General features: G+C 35.9%; 1 protein-coding gene across 1 annotated transcript in view; it reads left to right on the top strand.

Moving 5' to 3' along the window:
• Positions 1-23,344, top strand: part of GALNTL6 (polypeptide N-acetylgalactosaminyltransferase like 6) — a 1,206,234-nt gene that overhangs the window by 1,099,146 nt on the left and 83,744 nt on the right. The window contains exon 7 of the mRNA XM_088019488.1: positions 4,912-5,029. Within this exon, the coding sequence (XP_087875614.1) occupies positions 4,912-5,029 (118 nt within the window). The remainder of the gene's footprint in view (positions 1-4,911; positions 5,030-23,344) is intronic.

Below are 23,344 nucleotides of genomic sequence, written 5' to 3'. Positions count from 1 at the left end.
TAGATGTGAGACAGGAGTCCATCAAAATCCTAAAGGAGAACACAGGCAGCAACCTCTTCGACCACAGCCGCAGCAACTTCTTCCTAGAAACATCGCCAAAGGCAAGGGAAGCAAGGGCAAAAATGAACTATTGGGATTTCATCAAGATAAAAAGCTTTTGCACAGCAAAAGAAACAGTCCACAAAACCAAAAGACAATCGACAGAATGGGAGAAAATATTTGCAAGTGACATATCAGATAAAGTGCTAGTATCCACAATCTATAAAGCACTTATCAAACTCAACACCCAAAGAACAAATAATCCAATCAAGAAATGGGCAGAAGACATGAACAGACATTTTTCCAAAGAAGACATCCAAATGGCCAACAGACACATGAAAAAGTGCTCAACATCGCTCGGCAGAAGGGAAATCCAAGTCATAACCCCAATGAGATACCACCTCACACCAGTCAGAATGGCTAAAATTAACAAGTCAGGAAACAACAGATGTTGGCGGGGATGCGGAGAAAGGGGAACCCTCCTACACTGTTGGTGGGTATGCAAGCTGGTTCAGCCACTCTGGAAAACAGTATGGAGGTTCCTCAAACAGTTGAAAATAGAGCTACCCTACGACCCAGCAATTGCCCTACTGGGTATTTACCACAAAGATACAAACGTAGGGATCCGAAGGGATACATGCACCCCAAAGTTTATAGCAGCAATGTCCACAATAGCCAAACTGTGGAAAGAGTCATGATGTCCATCGACAGATGAATGGATAAAGAAGAAGTGGTATATATACACAATGGAATATCATGCAGCCATCAAAAGGAATGAGATCTTGCCATTTGCAACGATGTGGATGGAACTGGAGGGTGTTATGCTGAGTGAAATAAGTCAATCAGAGGAAGACATGTATCCTATGACCTCACTGATATGAGGAATTCTTAATCTCAGGAAACAAACTGAGGGTTGCTGGAGTGGTGGGGGGTGGGAGGGATGGGGTGGCTGGATGATAGACATTGGGGAGGGTATGTGCTATGGTGAGCCCTGTGAATTGTGCAAGACTGTTGAATTACAGATCTGTACCTCTGAAACAAATAATGCATTATATGTTAAGAAAAAAAAAGAAGAAGATAGCAGGAGGGGAAGAATGAAGGCGAGTAAGTCTGAGGGAGAGACGAACCATGAGAGATGATGGACTCTGAAAAACAAACTGAGGGTTCTAGAGGGGAGGGGGTGGGGGGATCGGTTAGCCTGGTGATGCGTATTAAAGAGGGCACATTCTGCGTGGAGCACTGGGTGTTATGCACAATGAATCATGGAACACTACATCAAGAACTGATGGTGTAATGTATGGTGATTAACATAACAATAAAAAATAAATTTTAAAAAGTCATTATAAATTTGAAAGGATTCAAGTCATAGGAAATATATTATCTGAGCACAATGGAATTAAATTAGGATCAATAACAAAAAAATCTCTAAAAAATCCCTAAATAGGGGCACCTAGGTGGCTCAGTTGGTTAAGTATCTGCCTTGGCTCAGATCATGATCTGAGGATCCTGGGATTGAGCCCCACATCTGGCTCCCTGCTCAGCGGAGAGCCTGCTTCTCCCTCTCCCTCTGCTACTCCCCTTCCGTGTGCTCTCTCTCTGTCAAATAAACAAATAAAATCTCTAAAAAAAAGCTTTAAAAAATAAATAAAAATAAAAATAAATTTTAAAAGCCCTAAACATTTGGAAACTAAATTGCACATGTCTTTATACCTAATGGATCAAAGAAAGAAAACAAAAGAGAAATTAGGAAGTACTTTGAACATAATGAAAATGAGAAAACTGCATATCACTTTTTGTGGGATTCTGCTTAGGGAAGATTTATAGTACTAAATATCTATATGGGAAAAAGAAAACTCTCAAATCAATGATCTTAGCTTCTACCTTAAGTACTGAGAAAAAGAAGAGCTAATTAAACACAAGGTAAGTAGAAGATTAAAACAATAAAAACTAAAGAGAAATCAATGAACTATAAGTGAAAAGGACAGAGAAAAATCAATGAAACCAAAAACTAGTTCTTTAAGCAGATCAGTAAAATTGGTAAACCTCTAGCCAGACTGACAAGAAAAATGAGAGAAGTGACACAAATATACTCAGTGTCATTAATCATCATGGAAACACAAAATAAAACCACCCTGAGATACCATTATATCCCTATCATAATGACTAAACTTCAAAAGCCTGCCCATATCAAGTATTGATGAGAAAGAGTAACAGCTGGAAATAAAACACTGCTATTAGGGTTATAAAAGGGCACAACCACTTTGAAAAAGAGTTTGACCATTTCTTCGAAAGTTACGCATATACTTGTCATATGATCTAGTCATTCCACTCCTAGGCATTTCCTCGAGATAGAAATGAAAGCATATGTCCACACAAAGATTAGGAAACAAAATTCACAGCAGCTTTGTTTGTAACAGCTCAAAACTGGACACAACCCAAATGTCCATCAATAAGTGAGTGGATATTCAAACTGTGATATATTCATTCAAATGGAATACTACTCAGCAATAAAAAAGGGTGAACTATTAATACATGCAAAACATAGATGAAGCTAAAAATAATTATACTGAATAAAAGAAGCCAGGGCCGGAAAAAGAAAACAAATTATATGATTATGTTTATATAAAATTCTAGAAACTCAAGCTAATTAATATACAGTAACAGCAGATTAGTGGTTGCCTAGACAAAGGGAATGAGGTCAGAAAAGATGGATTACAAGAAAATTTGGGGGGATGGCAAATATATTCCTAGTCTTGAATGTGGTGATACCTGCACAGGGGTATACATACTTAAGTCAAGACTCATCAAATCGTATACTTAAAATATATGCAATCCATTGTATGTCAACTGTACCTCAATTAAGCTGTTTAAAAGATTAATGGGCAAATATGAGTAAATACATACATAAATGAAAAGTTGGTTTCTTACCAGTCATTCACATTAATCAAGATAGGAAACATTAATTTATTTGGAGCTTGGTAAAAACATCAGTGAAGACAAAAAGGATCCATTTGAATTCATTTTATTTTATCTAAAATTAACCTAGAATATCCCACACAGTTTTTTTCATAAACTCATTAAGAAAACAAGATACTGTGTTTCCAACAAATTACATACAATACATACATGCAAACAAAAAATCAATATAGGTCTTTCTCTTGCTACTATCTATAATTCTAGATCTATGATAATTATAGTTTTGATATTTATTCTGCACAGTGTAAATTTTGATGCACTTTGGTCTCAGATTTTCCACGATCAAATGAGAATACATTTGTATGACTTAAGATCTTTCCATTTGTGGTTCAGTTTGAACAAGATCGAGAAGTTCTGATCCCTTCTGCCCAAGCTCTGAGAAAACAGAGGTTACACTGTGGTAGTGTGTTCATGGGGGAGCTGCACCCAATACATGTTACAGTCCTAATTTGTTCCAGCTACAGTTGTAATTCTGCTCTGAAATTCAGTGCGTGAAAAATGGAAAAAGATTAGGCTGCTGGAGAGGGGGATAAAGTAGGCTACATCTGATTCTAGGATTTTTATTTCAAACAAAATAAAAAAATGCATGAGATTCCTCAGGTTTTTTTTTTTAATTCTGCTTGCTTTCCTAGGTGGAATAATAATCCCCTTTTCTGCCTTGCAATCTTTCCAAATACACAGACTCTACACATTAAAAAATATTCTTCAACTGAAGTAATTAGGCCAAATATCATTTTAACATACAAAGTCTTTGAAATATATAACACACAAAGAAATTCAGGTTTATGTGGTTCAAGTGCCTCATAGTTTTTTGAGTTTTATGCTCTTTACCAAGAGCAAGTCTTCAGTTGGTCTGTAAATTGGCATGTCTACTATGTTTATAGATATTTGAAAATGTGTATCTTCAACATTTAATGCCTGTACTCTTATTTATAAATATTCTTTGCTTCAAAAATTTTTCAAAATGATCACAAAAATTATGTTGGAAATATGAGTTTTTTATAGATTTGCCTTGTCTGCATAAGGGCATTCTTTAATTGTTTATAACCACATTTACGTATTTGTCTCTCTTCACCCCCAAACTCTAAAACAGAAAAAATGTCACAGCAAAGAGCTCAAAGACTTTGAAATCCGAGAGTCCAGCACATATTGAGCACTCCAAAAAACTAGAGCCACCTTTAAACTACAAAAATTTTAGGACAGGGCCCAATGATTATCTCATTATCTCATTATATAGGAACAGAACTACAATGTGTCCTAACAGGAATGGAATACTTGAAAATTATTATTTGACCAAAAGGAATATTTCTTAGAAAGGCAGAGAAAGCCTAAAAAGAATAATATAATTACAGTGAAAAGGCCTAGCTTAAATTCCACATTTGGCATCTTAATTAAATAACCAATTCTGGTTGGTTATTTCATTCTACTGATCATGTCATAATCTATAAAATGGACATGACCTGTGTCAGTGGGAAATTCTTGGTGAATCCGTACTGAGAGATGAAATTAAAGATACTGTCTGTAAAAATGTTTTCTATACTTTCATCTGTCTGATAGTACAAGATTCCATTCACTGAAGGAGAAGTCATAAAATTGAGTGATATCTCTCAATATATCAGTCCCTAACAGTCATGTCTTTCTCTCTAATGATTAATATATAGAGCAAATTGGGTCTACATGGCATTAATTGCATTAGAAACTGAAGTGCAAAGTTAAAAGCGCATGAGGATTCCAACAGCAGCTAGAGACCCAATGAGAACCCTATATCCACTTATAGAAAACCAGTGCTGAAAAGCATCTTACAGGTGACCACTGAAACCTATCTTGAAGTTTGCTTTAATTTTTTTCCAAGCAGATGTTCATAATCCTTTAAAGATTCTTTTGTCCATTTCACAGGTCCCCTGTTATGGCTGGAGGTCTCTTTGCCGTGGATCGAAAATGGTTTTGGGAGTTGGGTGGCTATGACCCAGGTTTAGAAATCTGGGGAGGAGAACAATACGAAATCTCTTTTAAGGTAAGTTACCAAGACCCTCTTCACACATTGTCTACATAATTTTGGTGAGTCCCGTAGAGTTGTCATCATTCCGCCTCGCAACCTGTGTTGTAAAACGACAACAAAAATAGCTATGTCACCTTTCTAAGTCAGCTTTTGGATGAGAGAAGCTGCTTCCTTCTGATGTTTCAGCGAGATGTAGCCAGGCCATAAAAGAAATGCATAAGAGAAATCATTCAAAATCCCATTTGCAGGCAGAAAACTTCGTGCGTCAACAGGGCTACTGCCCCACCAACAAAGCTTTCCTTCCGTGGCACTTAGACCATACAGAGAAAATAATTAAGACAAAAGAAATTCGGTTACTGGAGTTTTTACCTTTTGTATTTATTTTTGAAATAATGGTTCATGTTTTGATTATAACCATTATTCCAAAATTTCAATAACAGAAGAGTAACCTAAAATATGAATAACAAATTAAGGCTATTTTTCATATAATTCCATAATATGTGAATTTTTTACGTCTTTTCATTGGAAATGGCCCAGGTCTCTACTTGCTTTGATCAGAAATACTCAGCAAGGGGCGCCTGAGTGGCTCAGTCCTTAAGCGTCTGCCTTTGGCTCAGGTCGTGATCCCAGGGTCTTGGGATCGAGCCCCGCATCAGGCTCCCTGCTCCACAGGGGGCCTGCTTCTCCCTCTCCCACTCTCCCTGCTTGTGTTCCCTCTTTCGCTGTATCTCTCTCTGTCAATTAAATAAATAAAATCTTAAAAAAATAAATAATAAAATAAAATGCCAATCTTATAGAAAAAAGAAATACTTAGCAAAATTATACATACATACGATGGAATTCAAATTTCAGGGTTAATGAATGGAAGGAATTCACCACAACATGTGAAGACCAAACAAGCAAAGCAAAATAAACTGTGTGAAAGGTTGTACTCCAAACCTCCAAGGTGGTTTTTGGGCTTTTTTTGGAAAAAGCAGTCTCATAAAGGAGAAGAAATTCATTCTCTTTTTTTCTTTATCATTGTCACTATTTATACAGAAGATAGATTGATGTTGTAAGATTTATCATACAGAAATCTCTTACTAAATAAATCATTTTTTCCTAATTACTTCCATTATAAAATCAAACCAATTTCTGCTGAGGAAAAAAAAAGTATCCTGAATACAATAACAATCAAACTTAAGAATCCAGCTAAACTCTTTGAATTTATGCATAGAAAGAAAATGATAAAGCTGATCTTCATAAAACTGTGACAGCTATATTCAATATGTTGACAAAAATGTTGTGCTGTCCTCACAGTGTCAAAAATAAATATCTTTAAGGAAAAACTCAGGAGGCATGATTGCAGGCTTCAGGCCATCTAGAAGTTTCCATCTCACTCTGCTGGCAGTAGTCCCTGAAATACCATTTAGTAAATTCATGCTCTTTTTCATCATCGTTCAAACACATTTAATCTCACATCTAAAGTACTTTTCTAAAATCTTTTTGTGGATATATGATTTTAAATCCTTAAATTTACCAATTTTGTTTGTTTGTTTCTCTGTGATAGTAATAGTTTCACACTTACCACAATGTATATGACAGAAGGTAGTTTAATAGTAGTAATGATGACAAAACTACATTTACTTATTGGTATGTGCCAGAGGCTGAGCTAAATGCTTTATATACATTATCTAATTTAAAGACATGACTAGGAGGTAGGTGTTATTCCATTTGAATAAACTAAGTGAATAAACTGAGACTTAACGTTTTAAAGATTTTACATTAAAAATTGTTTTAAAATTAAAGATTACCCACTCTAAGGGGGTAACGTAAATTACCTAGTGCTGCTTTGGGATTAAAATGCTCCATTTCTGCTTAACTGCAGAGAGTACAGAACCAATACTACCAGTACCATTCTTGAGTTCATTGTGAACTCTTTGATCTCTACATAAAGTTTCCTCTCATTGAAAAGGCAAGGATCTTCCTTACTGCCAATAGCATGACAGCAAATTTACTGCTGACCCTAGCAAAATAACTCTGATTATCAGACATGGCTCAAAGCTAGATGCAAAGTTTGCTATAACACCTTCAACTGGAAAAAGAGAGTATTACATTTGACACCAGCATTAAGAAAAAAAAATGACATTGCTATATCTGCAATATCTTCAGAATTCAAGAAATACTTTTTACTTTCCACTGTTCAAGATTTCTTTTTCTTAAATACTGTTAATTCACAGATTCTTTAAGTTTAAAATTTTATTAAAAACATTTCTAATAAGCAGGAGATACCTAGCTTTGAATAACGAGCTGGACGATGGATAAAATTGCTATGGAAAGTCTGGAGGACTTGCCCAATATACATTTGCATTCTAAATCACAGAAGCATTTCTTAAACAAACATAGACCTGCATCTCTCATTTCTGTGTCACTTGTAGCTATCACACCTCTTCTGGGTGACCTGAGATTTTATTACTCCATTTCCTATTTTTCACTTATCTGTCATTCTGAAGGATATAATTGGAATACAGCCCTGTCGTCTTTGTCTAGAAACCATGGCAACAGTGCGGGAAGTTCAGGACTAAATTGCCCCAGGTTGTTTGGTTGGAATGACAGATTCTTTGGCAACAGCTATTTCTTACAGGGACCCAGTTCAGACATATCCCTTCATTCTTCTTGCTACTGTGTGCTGACCTTGGGGTTCCTGTCCCTCCCTATTAGTATTTGTAACATGAAGGGGACAAACTTACACAGGCTTTGGTAGAATTTGCACTGAAGCAAGAAGAATTTTCTCATTAATTCTTGTGAAAGGAATCAAAAGAGTTGTACACACCTAGTTCTGTGAAATAGTATTTAAAATAAAAGAAAAATCAAACATCTGCATCCTGGGACATATTCCATAGATTATGATTAATTTTGCAGGGCAAAGCACTGTAAAATATACACTGGCCAGCACTTGAGATTCAGGAAATATATATGGATAACTAAGAGTTTACAAGTCTATTTCACACCTTAATATAGAAATTGTTTTAAGTGTTGAAACTTAAACTCCTATTCAAAAGATTTCTATCTATGGTCATTATCAGGCATCATTCCTTGCTGTCTACTCTTTAATCAAAGAATCATTTTACCACAGTTTATGACAAGGCTCCATCGCTAAATAAACTATTTCTAGAAAATTCTGCTTTACATTAAGGGCTTAGTTTTTGGTCAAACATTTTTTGGTTAAGAGTGCTCCTCAATTTTCTTTCTCTGTAAATTTCTTTCCTTTTTCTAACATCTGATTAGATGAGTAGATTTCGTGCCATAACATAAAAGCCAACAAAAGTGTAATTTTCAGGAGGCAGTTGAGGAAAAGAGCTCTCTAGAGAAATTATCTGTGTGCCCAGTCTTCAGCCTCTTTCAGTATGAATCTGAACTCCTGAATGGCCCAGAATTATCCAGCTGTCCTTCAAACGTTGCTAGGTTAGCCAGCTGCTAGGGAGGAGAAAGCAGCATTCAGTCAGTTGTTCAACAAGCTTTTATTGAGCATCTAATTTATTCCAGGCCTTGTTCCAGGTACTCAATTTGGAATTGCACCTGGAAACAAAGAGGAACCCAAAACAGACTGCATGGTGTGGCATAAAAGAGATAACCCACACCTTTAAACATTGTCTATCATTTAACTTATTGAAATAATATTAAACCTTTATGAATCTGATTTTTCCGAGTGCCTTTTTACACGCATTCCCCAAAAATAAAACTCCAAATGTTAGCATTTTCAAAAGATCTGTCCTTCAATTACAGAAAACTCTTCTCAGAAAATAAAAATGAGCAATACACACTAATTAGGCACCCACAAGAAATTTAGGAGGAAGCCTAGGGACTCCATCCCATCACATTCTCTGACACGAGATATAAAGCTTAGACCCAGGTAGAAGAGCATTAACTTTGGTCTGGGCTTTCCCTTTCCCACCCTTAGGGGCTTATCAACATGGTCCCACATTGATCCAGCATTTCTTGGCCATCTGTAATCAGGAAAGGGGCCTTGACCACTAGCCTCAGCTGTGCAGACACATGCCAGGCTCCAGGTGAAATGACTATGGCTACCTTATGTCCTAGAATGAATCTAACAAACCTGGGAGCACCTAAGCCTGCTTCAAAACCACTCTAAGGGGGTAACACACTACACAATCACCTTTGTTATGTGCTGTCAACCTTCCCAAATGTTGAGTTTAAGATTCAGACATTTGAGGATATTTTGCATCTCACAACCCTTCAGCCCTTTTCAGTCATTAATTCATTCAACAAACATTTATTTATTAATTACAATGTGCCAACTCTTGGCTAAGCTCTTGAGATGCAAGGATAAATGTGAGAAGATTCAATTCACCGCAATTACTCATCCTTAGTATTGTTTGGAATATATTTTATTTCCATATCACAGTAATAATTCAGGACATATGCAATAGCCTGTTCGCTAGCCTCCCTGGCTATATTCTTTCTCCTCTTTCAACCTATATCCACATTCATTTATTCCCTAAGTTGCTTTATTCTCCTCTCCTAAAAATTCAGTTCCTCCTAATTACCACACAAATCAAATGGATGTACTGAAACATTAACCATGACACTTTGCATCAATTATCTGCTTCACCTGTCTGAATTTACACAGCAAACCAACTTAGTGTTTTTCTGCTCTTTCCAGAGATAGAAACTCATACTTCCATGTCTATTCCTATTTATTGCAGAGATTTTAACTAACCAGTCAGACTTTGTTCCTGAGAAATTTGTTTATTCTCTCTACAAATATTAATCAGCAACCTTCACTGTGAGTCTATGTACCATGCAAGCTAGGCTCTGCAGAAAAAGGCCAAAAGGAAGCCCAGTAGAAGTTCTTGGATCAAGTATAACTGAGATGAGTATTTCATCCATTAAAAATAAACATCAATTAAAGCAGGAAAGCAAAAAAACCTACATTAAAAATTCCCTCTAAAGTAGTACATATAAATGTGCATTTATTCGCCTTTCTAATGCAAGAGAGGTCAAAGCTTTTCCTTCTGCTGGATCCATAGATTGGAGTAAAAGTAGAGGTCAAGAACCAAATCCATACTGCATTTGCTATGAGTTCCAGTTTGGTTTCCTATCAGTGGAATGAGAACTTAAAGACACTTGGAAACTATCTTAATATGATAACAGAATCCTTTTAGTTATTTTCATGATTTTGCCCAATCTTTTATTGTTACTCCGTCCATACCTAATATGACAACAAATATTTTAAATAACGACTCAGTCCTTCCAAACTCTTCAAATTTATTTATTTCCTGTTTTCATAACCATATTTCATCAGTTTAAGTGATATTTAATTAAATTACATAATTACAAATTTTTTTAAGCTAGAATAATCACATAAAAACAAAGACATTGCCTTCAAGTAAGCATGTAACTTCACTACTAGGAGCAATAGATTCCAGGTGTATTCAAAGTAACCTATATTCAGTACAGGTTCGCCATAGTATGAACACCATTCACTACATTTGCAGAAGGCACAGGGCGATGGTTAATACATTGAATTGATTGAACAGAGATTCCATCTGTGCTGTCAGAAACTTTCAATCTAATAAGAGAAAAACTCATGCAGCAGAGGCAGGTGTGTTGCTACCTCTGCACAGAGGTAACTTTCTGACTTATTCAGTTCAGGTCGGATGAGGCTCTTCTTTCCAGTCTTCACCCCCACCGGGTGCCACAGTGCCCCGACCTAAGGATGGTTGCCCGAGGATGTTGAATGGCCAGTGTCTTACAGTGATGAGTTCTTGCTCTCTGCACCCTGCTCCTACAGACCAGTGCCCTCTCCTGTTTTTTCCTTGTCACTTCCTTTCCTTTCCCAAACCCAGTCTTGCGTAGTCTCTGTAAAATGGCAAAAAAAAAAAAAATTCAGTCCTGAAATAAGCCTCTGGGGTTTCTTTGAATCTTTGTTTCTACTTTGGTGTGGCTAGGGAAGAAAATGCTCCTGGAGTAAAAAAGAGAAAATAGAAAACACATTCAGCATAACAAGACAGGTACTTCAAGTTATAATCCTGCCACACACAACTAAATATATACATTTTAAAGTAACTACAATATGTCTGAGGTTTTAATAGACAGCATCCTGGGTGTTTTGTGGGGGTTTTTTAATCCCTTTGTGACTTGTAAAATCTTTACATGGAGCTACCTGTGTTCCAAAGTTCTGGGCATTCTATTCTTCCTGTGGTGATAGTAACTATTACTTGGTGCCTTAACAAGAAAAAGTAATGAGTTAGCACTTAAAGGTCACTGAATTTAATTTCTTATGCTATTCAACACTAATGCAAGGTAAAAATATAACTTCTATTTCATAATTGCAAAAACAGGTCATTGCCTAGTTAATATCAAAGCAAGGATTAGAATTCGGGTTTGCTCTCAAAACCATTAGCCTAATTTCTCTTAGCTAGAAAAATAGAAGACTTTATGCCTTTGGTTAAAAAAAAAAAAGTGGCTACCATCACTCTCTGGAACCACTTGAAAAAGGAAATGCAATCTCTTCCTATCTGGTTTTTATTAAATAGGAGGCTGACAACTCTTGTTATGATTTAATATAAAATTTAATTTTTTACTATCTTCAAAATGCAATATTCAATAAGAATTGAATATACACAATAGGGACTAATCATTGATTATAAAACATTCAGTTCTTTACTCAAACAAGATAACAGCCATTAATTTGGAATTGTTATAGCTCAGTAAACTATATATTCTAGAGCTTAACCTCATTACAGAGCTTCTCAAACAAATGTGAATATTATTTATTAGTGTTGAAACAATCAAAATTATAGCCCCATAAAATTAGCTAAATTTTAAGTTTCCCTATGTGGTACATAACCACCAAAAAAAGTTTTAAGTAAACTTATACTTCAACAATTGAATGTTCTACAATTACAGTAGATTTACAGCTTTAAAATAAAAAAAGATCTTCTCTTTGAGATCACTCAAAAAAGGAGAACAAGAAACAGAAAAAAAATACTTTTTTTTAAGATTTTATTTATTTATTTATTTGACAGAAAGAGACACAGCAAGAGAGGGAACACAAGCAGGGGGAGTGGGAGAGGGAGAAGCAGGCTCCCAGCCGAGCAGAGAGCCAGATGCGGGGCTCGGTTCCAGGACACTGGGATCATGACCTGAGCCGAAGGCAGACACTTAACCACTGAGCCACCCAGGAGCCCCAACAAAATATTAACTTTATCCTTGACAAATTATCAGATATCTTACCCCCAACAACAATGTATGAAGAAGGTTGTCATATGCAGTAAAACTGTTTTAAATGATGATAAAACAAGAGAATGGGAAGATGGAATGACCACAGCTACAAATCTCACTTGAAGCCAGCAGATCTCAATTCCCCAAAGTAATTGGCTCATCCTCACAGGGGAAACCTACAACACATGACTGAAACAGTGGCAACAGGTGTGGTTGCTGGTGGCCAGGGCTTCCCTTGATTGAGTTTGGCATAGAAGAGAAGCAGCAAATGGGAGGTTGGGGACAATTCTAAAAGAGGTATTAGATAGACAAGCCATATTTGCAAGAAGCAGGCTGTTATTGAGGCAGAATGGAGGAAAGATCCCTGATATGATGAACAACCTTGCAGTGGCCAGTTTCTGCTGGATGTGGACAAATACAGGCTAAACTAATTCACTCACACACAAATTTTGTGTCATGAAGTGAATACCTACTCTAATTGGTAAGAATTCTTCCTATTCTAAGATGAGTAATAATAATTTTTAAAGAAAACAGCACATAAAAATACTATTTAAAAAAAGGACAAGGAAAAATGAAAAAAGGTTACCAAAATAATGTTGCTATACACTGCTATAAAAATTTTTTAAATGTTAATGAAGTCATTGATTCTGCAAAACAATATTAAATGCTGAACTTTATGAGATTAGGCAAAACATCAAAAGGTAAAAGAAAGAGATGGGGAAAAAAAGTAGCAGCAGCCAGGATAAAATGAAAAAGAAAACCATTACCAAAATGAAGGTCATACTGAAAGCAACACAAAGGAGAAGAGGGGGGCGCCTGGGTGGCGCCTGGGTGGCTCAGTCAGTTAAGCTTCTGCCTTTGGCTCAGGTCATGATCCCGTAGTCATGAGATCGAGTCCCACATCGGGCTCCTTGCTCAGCGGGGAGTCTGCTTCTCCCTGTGACCCTACCCTCTCTTGTGCTTTCTCTCCCTCTCTCTCTCTCTCTCAAATAAATAAAAATCTTAAAAAAAAAAAAGGAGAAGGGGTAGGCTGAAAACAGAGGGACATGGAGGATAGCATTGAGAAAAAGGAACAAAATGAAATTAAAATCAACAAAGGTAAAAAGTAATGGACTGAAATATATGGAAAGTGTAGGAGCTCATCTTAGTGCTCATATTAGGAAAAAATATTCAAATTAAAATACTGTAAATCAAAACCTAGGAGATACGGCTACAGCAGTGATCAGAAGAAAAATTAGATTCTTCAGTTCTTGTATCAACATAAAAAGAAAGAATAAAAATAAGCAAATTTAAACATCCAAATCCAGTTTGCAAATGAAAAAGGAAATAAGCCTAAAGAAATAAAGATGAAAGATTAATAAACATAAAAAGAGAAAGTAATGATTTAGAAAACCAAAAACTGATAGTGTAAGGATTAGTTCTTTACCACCAAAAATAGATAATTAATAAGAGACAGATTAATTGGGCGCCTGGGTGGCTCAGTTGGTTAAGCAACTGCCTTCGGCTCAGGTCATGATCCTGAAGTCTCAGGATCGAGTCCCACATCGGACTCCCTGCTCAGCGGGGAGTCTGCTTCTCCCTCTGACCTTCCCCCCTCTCATGTACTCTCTCTCTCTCATTCTCTCTCTCAAATAAATAAATAAAATCTTTTTAAAAAAAGAGACAGATTAATTAGAAAAATGTCATTTAAAAAAAACTGACCATTAAAAAAGAAAGAAAATAATACACAAAATATGAAACAATAATGGGAAAGTGCACGAATTTAGAAAAAATTTAAATAATTCTAAGAGATTATTCAGCTCAATTCTAGACAAATAAGGTTAAGATTGTGGGTGAAATGGATGATATTCAATAAAGTGCAAATGACAAAAATAATGTCCAAAAAGAAAAAAAAAATCTGAACTGACTATATTCCTTTTCTGTTGCTACATAACAAATTACCACAAACTTAGTGGCTTTAAAACACAATTTTCTCACAGCGTCTGGGTTGGAAGTCCAGGATATTTCAATGGAGGTTCTTGCTAAGGATCTTACAAGGCTGAAATCAAATTTTCAGCCAGCTCTGTTCTTATTCACAGGCTCAGCTAAGAAAAGATCTGTGTTCAGGTTCCCTCAGGTTGTTGGCAGAATCCACTTCTTTGTGGTTGTGGGACTGAACTCCCCACTGCGCTGGCTGTCATTTGGATACCATGCGGCCCCCTCTGAAACCCTCTCACAACATGGTAGCTTACTTTTTCAAGGCCACCAGTAGAATTTCTCTCATATTTAAAATCTTCCTATCCTTTCCCTCAGTCCTTTTTAGAACTCAGGTGTTAGGTTAGACCGCCCCCCCAGAATAATCTCCCTTTGATTAACTCAAGGTCAACTAAATTGGGACAATAATCCTATCTGCAAAATCCTTTCATCTTTGTCTCATAATGTCACCTAATTACAAATGTGAAATTCATCATGGTCACAGTTTCTCCCACACACAAAGGGAGATTATACAAGGGCACATATACCATGGTGTAGGATTTTGGGGAAGACCAGGAGCATCTCAGATTCTGCCTATCATGCTGCCCAATGACCATAGAAAAAATAGAGAAAATCATCAAAGTGCTATCCCCTCCAAAAAATAAAGAACCAAATGCTATCAGTTTCTTACAAGTCTTTAAAGAACCGTACTGCAATGTTTTCCAAAAACTGTTCTTTATATTTTTAAGATGATTTATTTATTTATTTATTTGATAGAGAGATCATGAGTAGGGGGAGGGGTAGAAGGAGAAGCAGGCTCCCTGCTGAGCAGGGAGCCCAATGCAGGACTCGACCCCAGGACCCCAGGATCATGACCTGAGCCGAAGGCAGACACTTAACAGACTGAGCCACCCAGGCATCCGTCTGAGCCACCAAGGCACCCCAAAAACTGTTCTTTAATATTAGCAAAGAAAGAAATCTTTCCAATTGGTTATAAAACCAATATGTAATATCAATGCATAATATTGATAGCAAATTCTGACCAAGATAGCACAAAATGATAGAAAAGTATACATATTTTACTTGTAAATTCCAACATTAAAAAAATAACAATAAAAGATCACACAATAAAATAGCTATTCAAAGGTCAGTATACCAAAATAAGTGCAGCTTTGATGGATATGTCTCAGTTTTGGGACATGTATTAACATAGTTCACCTTAATAGTAAATTATAAAGGTGATAGTCATCTCCACAGGTAATATAGAGGCATTTGATAAACTTTGTAATCCACCTTTGAACAAAATACTTAATACTTGGCAAAATTAAATATAAATATATATTTGTATAATGGCTATAACTCAACTCAAAAACCATCAGCTAGCTTAAAGAGAAGCCTATAGGAATTAAATTACTATTTAATGTCACTTAATATTATTCTGGAGATAGTAGGCAATTCCATTAGACAAGAAATGATATAAGACATAAAAATTGGAAGGGAGGAGTGAAATTTTTCATTAACTGCAGATAATATCGCCCTATACGTACCTGAACAATGCAAGGGAAATCAACTTAAAAACTACTGCAAACACAAACAATGAATCATGGAACACTACATCAAGAACTAATGATGTAATGTATGGTGATTAACATAACAATAAAAAAATTTTTAAAAAAACTACTGCAAACAAAGAAGAAATTTAGTAAGTTGCCTAGGTGAAATGTTTATGTGGGGTGTGTGTGTAAATATATAGGAAACAATAGCCTTTACATGTAGAAACAACAACCCCAAAAGAAGACATCATTTACAGTAGTAGGGGGAAAAACAGCTAGGAGTAAACTTAAGAAATGTCCTAGACCTCATGAAGAAAGATTATAATGCTGCTGAGGGACACACAAGACTTGAATACATGAAAATTCATAAAGAAGATAATCCTCCCCAAGCATGCTTATAAAAGTGGTAACATGAATTTTATTGGGGGGTGGCTAGACACACTGCTTCTACTTCATAACATGAAACAGAGGAATAGAATAGTAAGAAAAGTTCTGGGGAAGCAATGATCGGGAGTTAACCATACCTGATAATAAAATACAAAACAAAATTTGAATGAATAGACAGATATCTTTGGCACAGAATTTAAATAAATCCAGATAAATATGGGAATTTAGTATAAGATACACTTAACACTTCAAATCAAGAGGAAAATAGTTGATTTCTTAGTAAATAGTATAGGACAACTACTCCTTTGGAGAAAAATAAATTAAGTTGAATCCCTATATGACACTTCATACAAAAATAGATCCCAAGAAGATAAACCATTTTAAATATTAAAAATGAAAATATATAAGAACTACAAAAATCCTAGAAGAACTGGAATGAGGAAAGCCTCCTAAGTGTGACTTTAAAAAAAACAAATAAAAAATCCACTATAAACAACGAAAGGAAAGATTAATTCATCCACGTAAAAATTATGTACGGAAGAAACACACAAAAGTCGAACGGCAATCTGAGTAAAATTATTTGCAACTAATACCCTTTAATACATAAAGACCAACTACAAATCAATAAGATTAAATAGTTTTGGAAAGCAAAATAGAAAAAAAATATTGGGACAGCTCACAGAAAAGGACATATAAATGACTCCTAAATATCAAAAGTTAAGAAAAATGCAAATTAGAACTATAGTGATATATTTTTACCTATTAGATTGGCAATAATCTAATACTTTGATAACACCTATTAGATTGGCAACAATCTAAAATATTGACAGGGTGTAGGAGAAGAGACAGACACTCTCAAACATGGCCAATTACAGTAGTAAAACATTGTATGCCCTCTACGGGGAGCAATTAGAATATATTCTACAAAATTTTCATTGTGCATCTGTGTTGGCTCAATTTCATTTCTAGTCACATAACACACAGCAAGACTCCCACCTGTGAGAAATGACACACATCCAGGGATATTTATCTCAATCTTGTTTTTATTGATGAAAAAAATGGAAAACTAAAATATGTGTCAATAAGAGACTGATTAAATTAACTATCATCCAGTGACAATGTGGCCTTTAAAAAGAATGCAGCAGCTTTATTTTTACTATTATAGAACAGTATCCAAACCTATTGCTAAGTGAAAAAAGCAAGGTACAGAAAATATGTACAAAAATTAAATAAGGGAAGATAAATTTTATTTATATTTAATAAATCGTATATATAAATATATAATTATATAATATAAAATATAGTATATATGTAAGTACTTATAAAATTACAATATGTAGGGGCACCTGGGTGGCTCAGTCAGTTAAGCATCTGCCTTCGGCTCAGGTCATGATCCCAGAGTCCTGGGATTGAGCGCCGTATCGGGTTCCCCTCCTCAGTGAGGAGCCTGCTTCTCCCTCTCTCTTCCCTCTGCTGCCACTCCCCCTACTTGTGCTCTCTCTCTCTGTCAAATAAATAAAATCTTTAAAAATAAATAAATAAAAATAAAAATGATAAAATTACAATATGTAGTTTCATATGCAGACAACATTCATAGACGTATTCATATATCCAGCAAATATTTATTGAAAGCCTACTATGTGCCAGACCCTGAGACTATAATAATCAACAAGAACGACAAGTTTTCTATCTCATGGGATGCAGTGTGAGGAGAGACAGATTATAAATAAATAAGAGAATAAATAAGCAAGATAATTTCTGACATTTGTAAAAGCTAAAAGGAAACAAACCAACCAATATTACAAAGAGTCTCAGAATAGAGATGGTTATATTTGACTGGCATAATGTTTTAAAAATATTCGCATCTATGTGCCGAGGTGGGGGGATGGGGTGGATGGGCTGCACTGTTTACAGGTCCCCCATGTCTACCATATTAAACCTGATACCTGACTGGGTACTCATAGATGGTCTCTTTGGGCTTTTACAGGCCCCTGGCTCTGCTATCCTCTTAGCAGAAAGGGTTTAGATTGGGTGGTCAGAGCTTGGGTGGTATCGGGGTGAGCATAGATTGGGTGGTCAGAAAGACCTTTAAAATACATCCAAATCTGCATTAATATGTTAATATATATTTACATGGATATCAGGATTCTTTAAATACAAACTCTAGAGACAAATCCCAGATACAGATAGGCCAAAATTTCTAAGCTAAAGCAAAGACTTGGGTCTACTAGAAAACCCTTGGGCAAAGAGAATCTCCAATTCACTCTGTGTTCTCAGCCTTGGCTTCCCTTCCATGGGTCTGGACCCCAGGGAGCTTCATTTCCCTCTCACCCTCTCTCCTCCAGCCTTGAATGTCTTTTATCCAGCTGCATCATACCACTATCTGCAGCAAATATTTCATGTATTACATGACTCACAGATTCATGGAAGAAATCACAAAATAATGACACACCAGCATCCCAAAGAGGATTTCTCCCCCCAGACCCCTGTCCCCCAGTTCCCATGCTTGCTAATCTCCCTAACCTTGGTTTCCAGCACTAACATCTAGTACACCAGTGAAGAAGCTATACTTTTAATTAATAAGCATTTCTTACTTTCTCCACAGTTGTCTGAAAACACAAAAAACTCCAAAGGTGTTTAATTTATACTCCTAAAATAATTTATTTGCCTCCCTAGAAGGTACAACTCATTCCCATTTTAGAAATGTACTCTTTTTCCCTTAAGCCATCTCTATATAAACTATCTTGATGATGCTTTGTACAAATGGTTTTGTTAGATATAAATTCAGCCTTATAAAATGTGCTCATTAGAAATCCTTTTTATGCCAAGGATAATTCTAAAATATTTTATATACCTTCTCGTTGCTTTTATGAGACAGTATATTAGAGGTCTCTTCTTACTTTTGAACAAAGTACCTCAAAGCATAGTGGCAGTTTGTATCTAAAATGTTAACAGAAGCCTTTTTATGGCACACTATACCTTCAGATACAAAAAAAAAAACTATCTGGAGTTGTTCCTATGGGGTTTTTTCCCTACAATATTTAGCCTAGGTGACATAAAAATAACCATTTTAATTCAACATGCACAGAATTGATCTTCCAAAGAAAATATTAAAATGACTCTAAACCCATTCAGAAACTCAAAGATAAACAGAAACAGCTGTTAAATGTCTCACAAGCCAGTCTGAGATTCATTTCAATTACCCAACAAAAGATACCTCAGGTGTAACAGAGCATTTTCAAGTTAAATTTTATGTCCATTAGATATAAGCCTAGCAGCAAGTCTCAATTCCTCCCAGTTGTTACTTCCTTTATGTCTGATGGCATTTTCCTAATTCCCTGTTTAATTTTATTTTAGCTTGTATAGACAGTTGTAAAGTGAGCAAAATATAACAATTCACACAGCATTCAGTACCTGTGTTAAGGTCAATTTGACTTTCTGTTGAAATTGTTTTCCAATATTGACGTTTGTTTCAAGTTTTTATATTTTCCTGGTTGCCATTTTTCCCTAACAAGAAAAAGGAAATATAATCTAATCACTCTAATGCTCCTGGTGGGTAAATCTGCATCAAACTAGTAAGCCTGCCCCCCAACTATAAAAAGTATAGAAAGTTAGCAAAAAATTCTTACAATTCTCAAGCCCTTCACCCCAAATCCCAATAACGATAGCATAGAGAGCCTCAGAGTATATATACACATTAACTGTAGAGGTATAAGAATTTAATCTGTATACTCTACATCAGGGTCAACAACCTGCAACACACAAGGCCAGCATAAATTGATCCACAACTTGCCACCCTTCTCCAAATTGTGAGAGTGACAATTGAGAATACAATCTCTACCTCTCTCACACACACATGTTCACAGACTTGCAAGTTGTCGTATGCCTTGACCCCTCTCATAGAGGTCAACATGTGATACACAACAACCACCCCACAGAGACTCAATATATCAGAAGAATAAAGGTTCACCACTAGGTAGATTATATCATGTGACCACCATTCTTGAGCACCTATTATGGGCCACTTAAGGGTGCTGTGTGTATTACTTAACTTGGTCCTTGCAACCACCTTATGAAGTAGACACATGACCCCAACTTGATAGAAGATGACAATGGGACAATGAGAAAGGGGGAGTAACCTGCTCAATTCAAACCCCTGTATATGTGTTCTTTCCACTGTTCCATACCATAAAATGGAATCAGTTACATACACAAAATGTATCAGTTTCTCCCCAAGATAAAAATAACATGCAAATGCCACTATGGGACTTGAAGAGTGCTCACGTTTTCTATTTTTGATGAAATTTCCTCATATTGAAAAATCCTTAAAAAAAATTTAACTTCAGATCAGCTGAAGCTTAGAAGAACCTTGCCTTCTCCAAACTTTCTCTTGTAATGACAAGTCATCTGAGTAGTTTTTGACTAATATGCTTGTTTCAAAGTACACCCTTGGCACTCCTAGACACTCAAACTCTCACTGTTCAAACAGTGTTTTGTTTTGGGTTTTTTTGGATTCTTCACCTTACTAGAAGACAGAAACCCAATTCAGCCTAACTTAGAGGAAAGGGGAAATTGGAGATACACTCCTGAAAACAAACTGAAAAAGTTAAGGAAATCCAGTTAAAAAATGGGCAGAAGACATGACTAGACATTTTTCCAATGAAGATACATAAGATAGTTAACAGACACATGAAAAGATACTCAACATCACTCATCATCAGGGAAATACAAATCAAAATCAAAATGAGATATCACCTCACACCTGTCAGAAATGGCTAAAATTAACAACACAGAAAACAACAGATGTGGGTGAAGATGCTCAGAAAGGGGAACCCTCTTATACTGTTGGTGGAAATGCAAACTGGGCAGCCACTCTGGAAAACACTATAGAGATTCCTCAAAAAGTTAAAAATAGAACTACCCTACAATCCAGCGATTACACTACTAGATATTTACCCAAAGGGTACAAACATAGTGATTCAAAGGGGCACATGCACCCGAATGTTTATAGCAGCATTATCAACAATAGCCAAATTATGGAAAGAACCCAAATGTCCACCAACTGATGAATGGATAAGGAAGATGTGGGGTGTGTGTGTGTGTGTGTGTGTATACACATATACATATATATATACATATATATATATATATATATATATATATATATATAATGGAATATTACTCAGCCATCAAAAAGAATGAAATCTTGCCATTTGCAACAATGTGGACAGAGCTAGAGTGTATTATGTTAAGCGAAACAAGTCAATCAGAGAAAGACAAATATCATATGATTTCACTCATATGTGGAATTTGAGAAACAAAACAGATGAACCATAAGGGATGGGAAGAAAAAGAGAGAGAGGCAAACTATAAGGGACTCTTAACTACAGAGAACAAACTGAGGGCTGCTGAAGGGGAAGTGGGCTGGGGGACAGGTTAAGTGGGTGATGAGTATTAAGGAGGGCACTTGTATTGATGAGCACTGGGTGTTATACGTAAGTGATAAATCACTAAATTCTACTGAAACCAATATTACACCATATGTTAACTAACTGGAATTTAAATAAAAACATGAAACTTGAAAAATCAAGTTATAATCAATATTTTTAAATTTGACTTTAGTGAATCAACTGCCAATCAACTCGATTGGCAGATTTCTAAGATACAGTGTTCCTTTTTCTACAAAATTTCCCTCAAGAGACTTGTATTCAGTACAATAAATAATTAGTAGTTAGAAAGAAAGAAAGAAAGAAAGAAAGAAAGAAAGAAAGAAAGAAAGAAAGAAAGAAAGAAAGAAAAAGAAAGAAGAAAGAAAGAAAGAAAAAGAAAGAAAGAAAGAAAGAAAGAAAGAAGGAAAGAAAGAAAGAAAGAAAGAAAGAAGGAAAGAAAGAAAGAAAGAAAGAAAGAAAGAAAGAAAGAAAGAAAGAAAGAAAAAGAAAGAAAGAAAGAAAGAAAGAAAGAAAGAAAGAAAGAAAGAAAGAAAGAAAGAAAGAAAGAAAGAAAGAAAGAAAGAAAGAAAGAAAGAAGGAAAGAAAGAAAGAAAGAAAGAGAAAGGAACGGCCCCTGCCGTTAGGAAGCTATTATGATTGACAGCCTAACTGAGGGACAAAGGAGAAGCACATATTTGGACAGTTCCCCCCACCTCCAAAAAAAAGTTGTTCTAATATAGAAAGCCAATTTTTAAGTTTTTAAAGAACTTACATTTATTTTTAGCAGATGATGAATCCAGAAAATTTAAGCAATAGACTCAAAATCTGGAGACATATGGAAATAATGATAAAAAGCAAACACTTTGGGGCACCTGGATGGCTCAGTCGGTTGAACATCCAACTCTTGGTTTCAGCTCAGGTCATGATCTCAGGGTCATGAGATCAAACCCCAGGTCAGGCTCCAGGCTCAGCAGGGAGTCTGCTTAGGATTCTCTGTCTCTCCCTCTGCCCCTCCCCCCACCTCATGCTCAGGTGCATGTGCGAGCTATCGCTCTCTCTCAAATAAATAAATAAATAAATGAAATCTTTTTTTAAAAAAAGCAAACACTTGGGGGGTGGGAGGGATGGGGTGGCTGGGTGATAGACATTGGGGACGGTATGCGCTATGGTGAGCGCTGTGAATTGTGCAAGACTGTTGAATCACAGATCTGTACTTCTGAAACAAATAATGCAATAAATGTTAAGAAAAAAAAAAAAGAAGAAGATAGCAGGAGGGGAAGAACCATGAGAGACCATGGACTCTGAAAAACAAACTGAGGGTTCTAGAGGGGAGGGGGGTGGGGGGATGGGTTAGCCTGGTGATGGGTATTAAAGAGGGCACGTTCTGCGTGGAGCACTGGGTATTATGCACAAACAATGAATCATGGAACACTACATCAAAAACTAATGATGTAATGTATGGTGATTAACATAACAATAAAAAATTTTTTAAAAAGCAAACACTTTGCCTCTAATGCACCTTCTAAACTGTAAAATAATGAATTAAGGGAAATGAGGGATTATGTCGTTAGCCATAATATTTTACCTAAAAAGCACTTTTAAGAGGGTCAAATTTGTTCTGTCTTCCCCAAGACTTAATGTTTTGAATAAAACAATAAGTGATATATCTGGGATTTTTGTTACAATCCCCACCCTAATCACTGTTTTTAAAACTGCTAAGTGTTACTGCAAAATATGAACACTGCACCTTCAAAGCAATGATCTGAACAAGGTACCCTCTG

The sequence above is a fragment of the Eumetopias jubatus genome, unplaced genomic scaffold, assembly GCF_037043125.1.
Source record: "Eumetopias jubatus isolate StellerSeaLion01/CBP00866 unplaced genomic scaffold, mEumJub1_p1.0 scaffold_2, whole genome shotgun sequence".
Taxonomy (NCBI): Eukaryota; Metazoa; Chordata; class Mammalia; order Carnivora; family Otariidae; genus Eumetopias; species Eumetopias jubatus.
The sequence above is the reverse complement of the archived record's forward strand: the minus strand, read 5'-3'. Positions and strand labels throughout refer to the sequence as shown.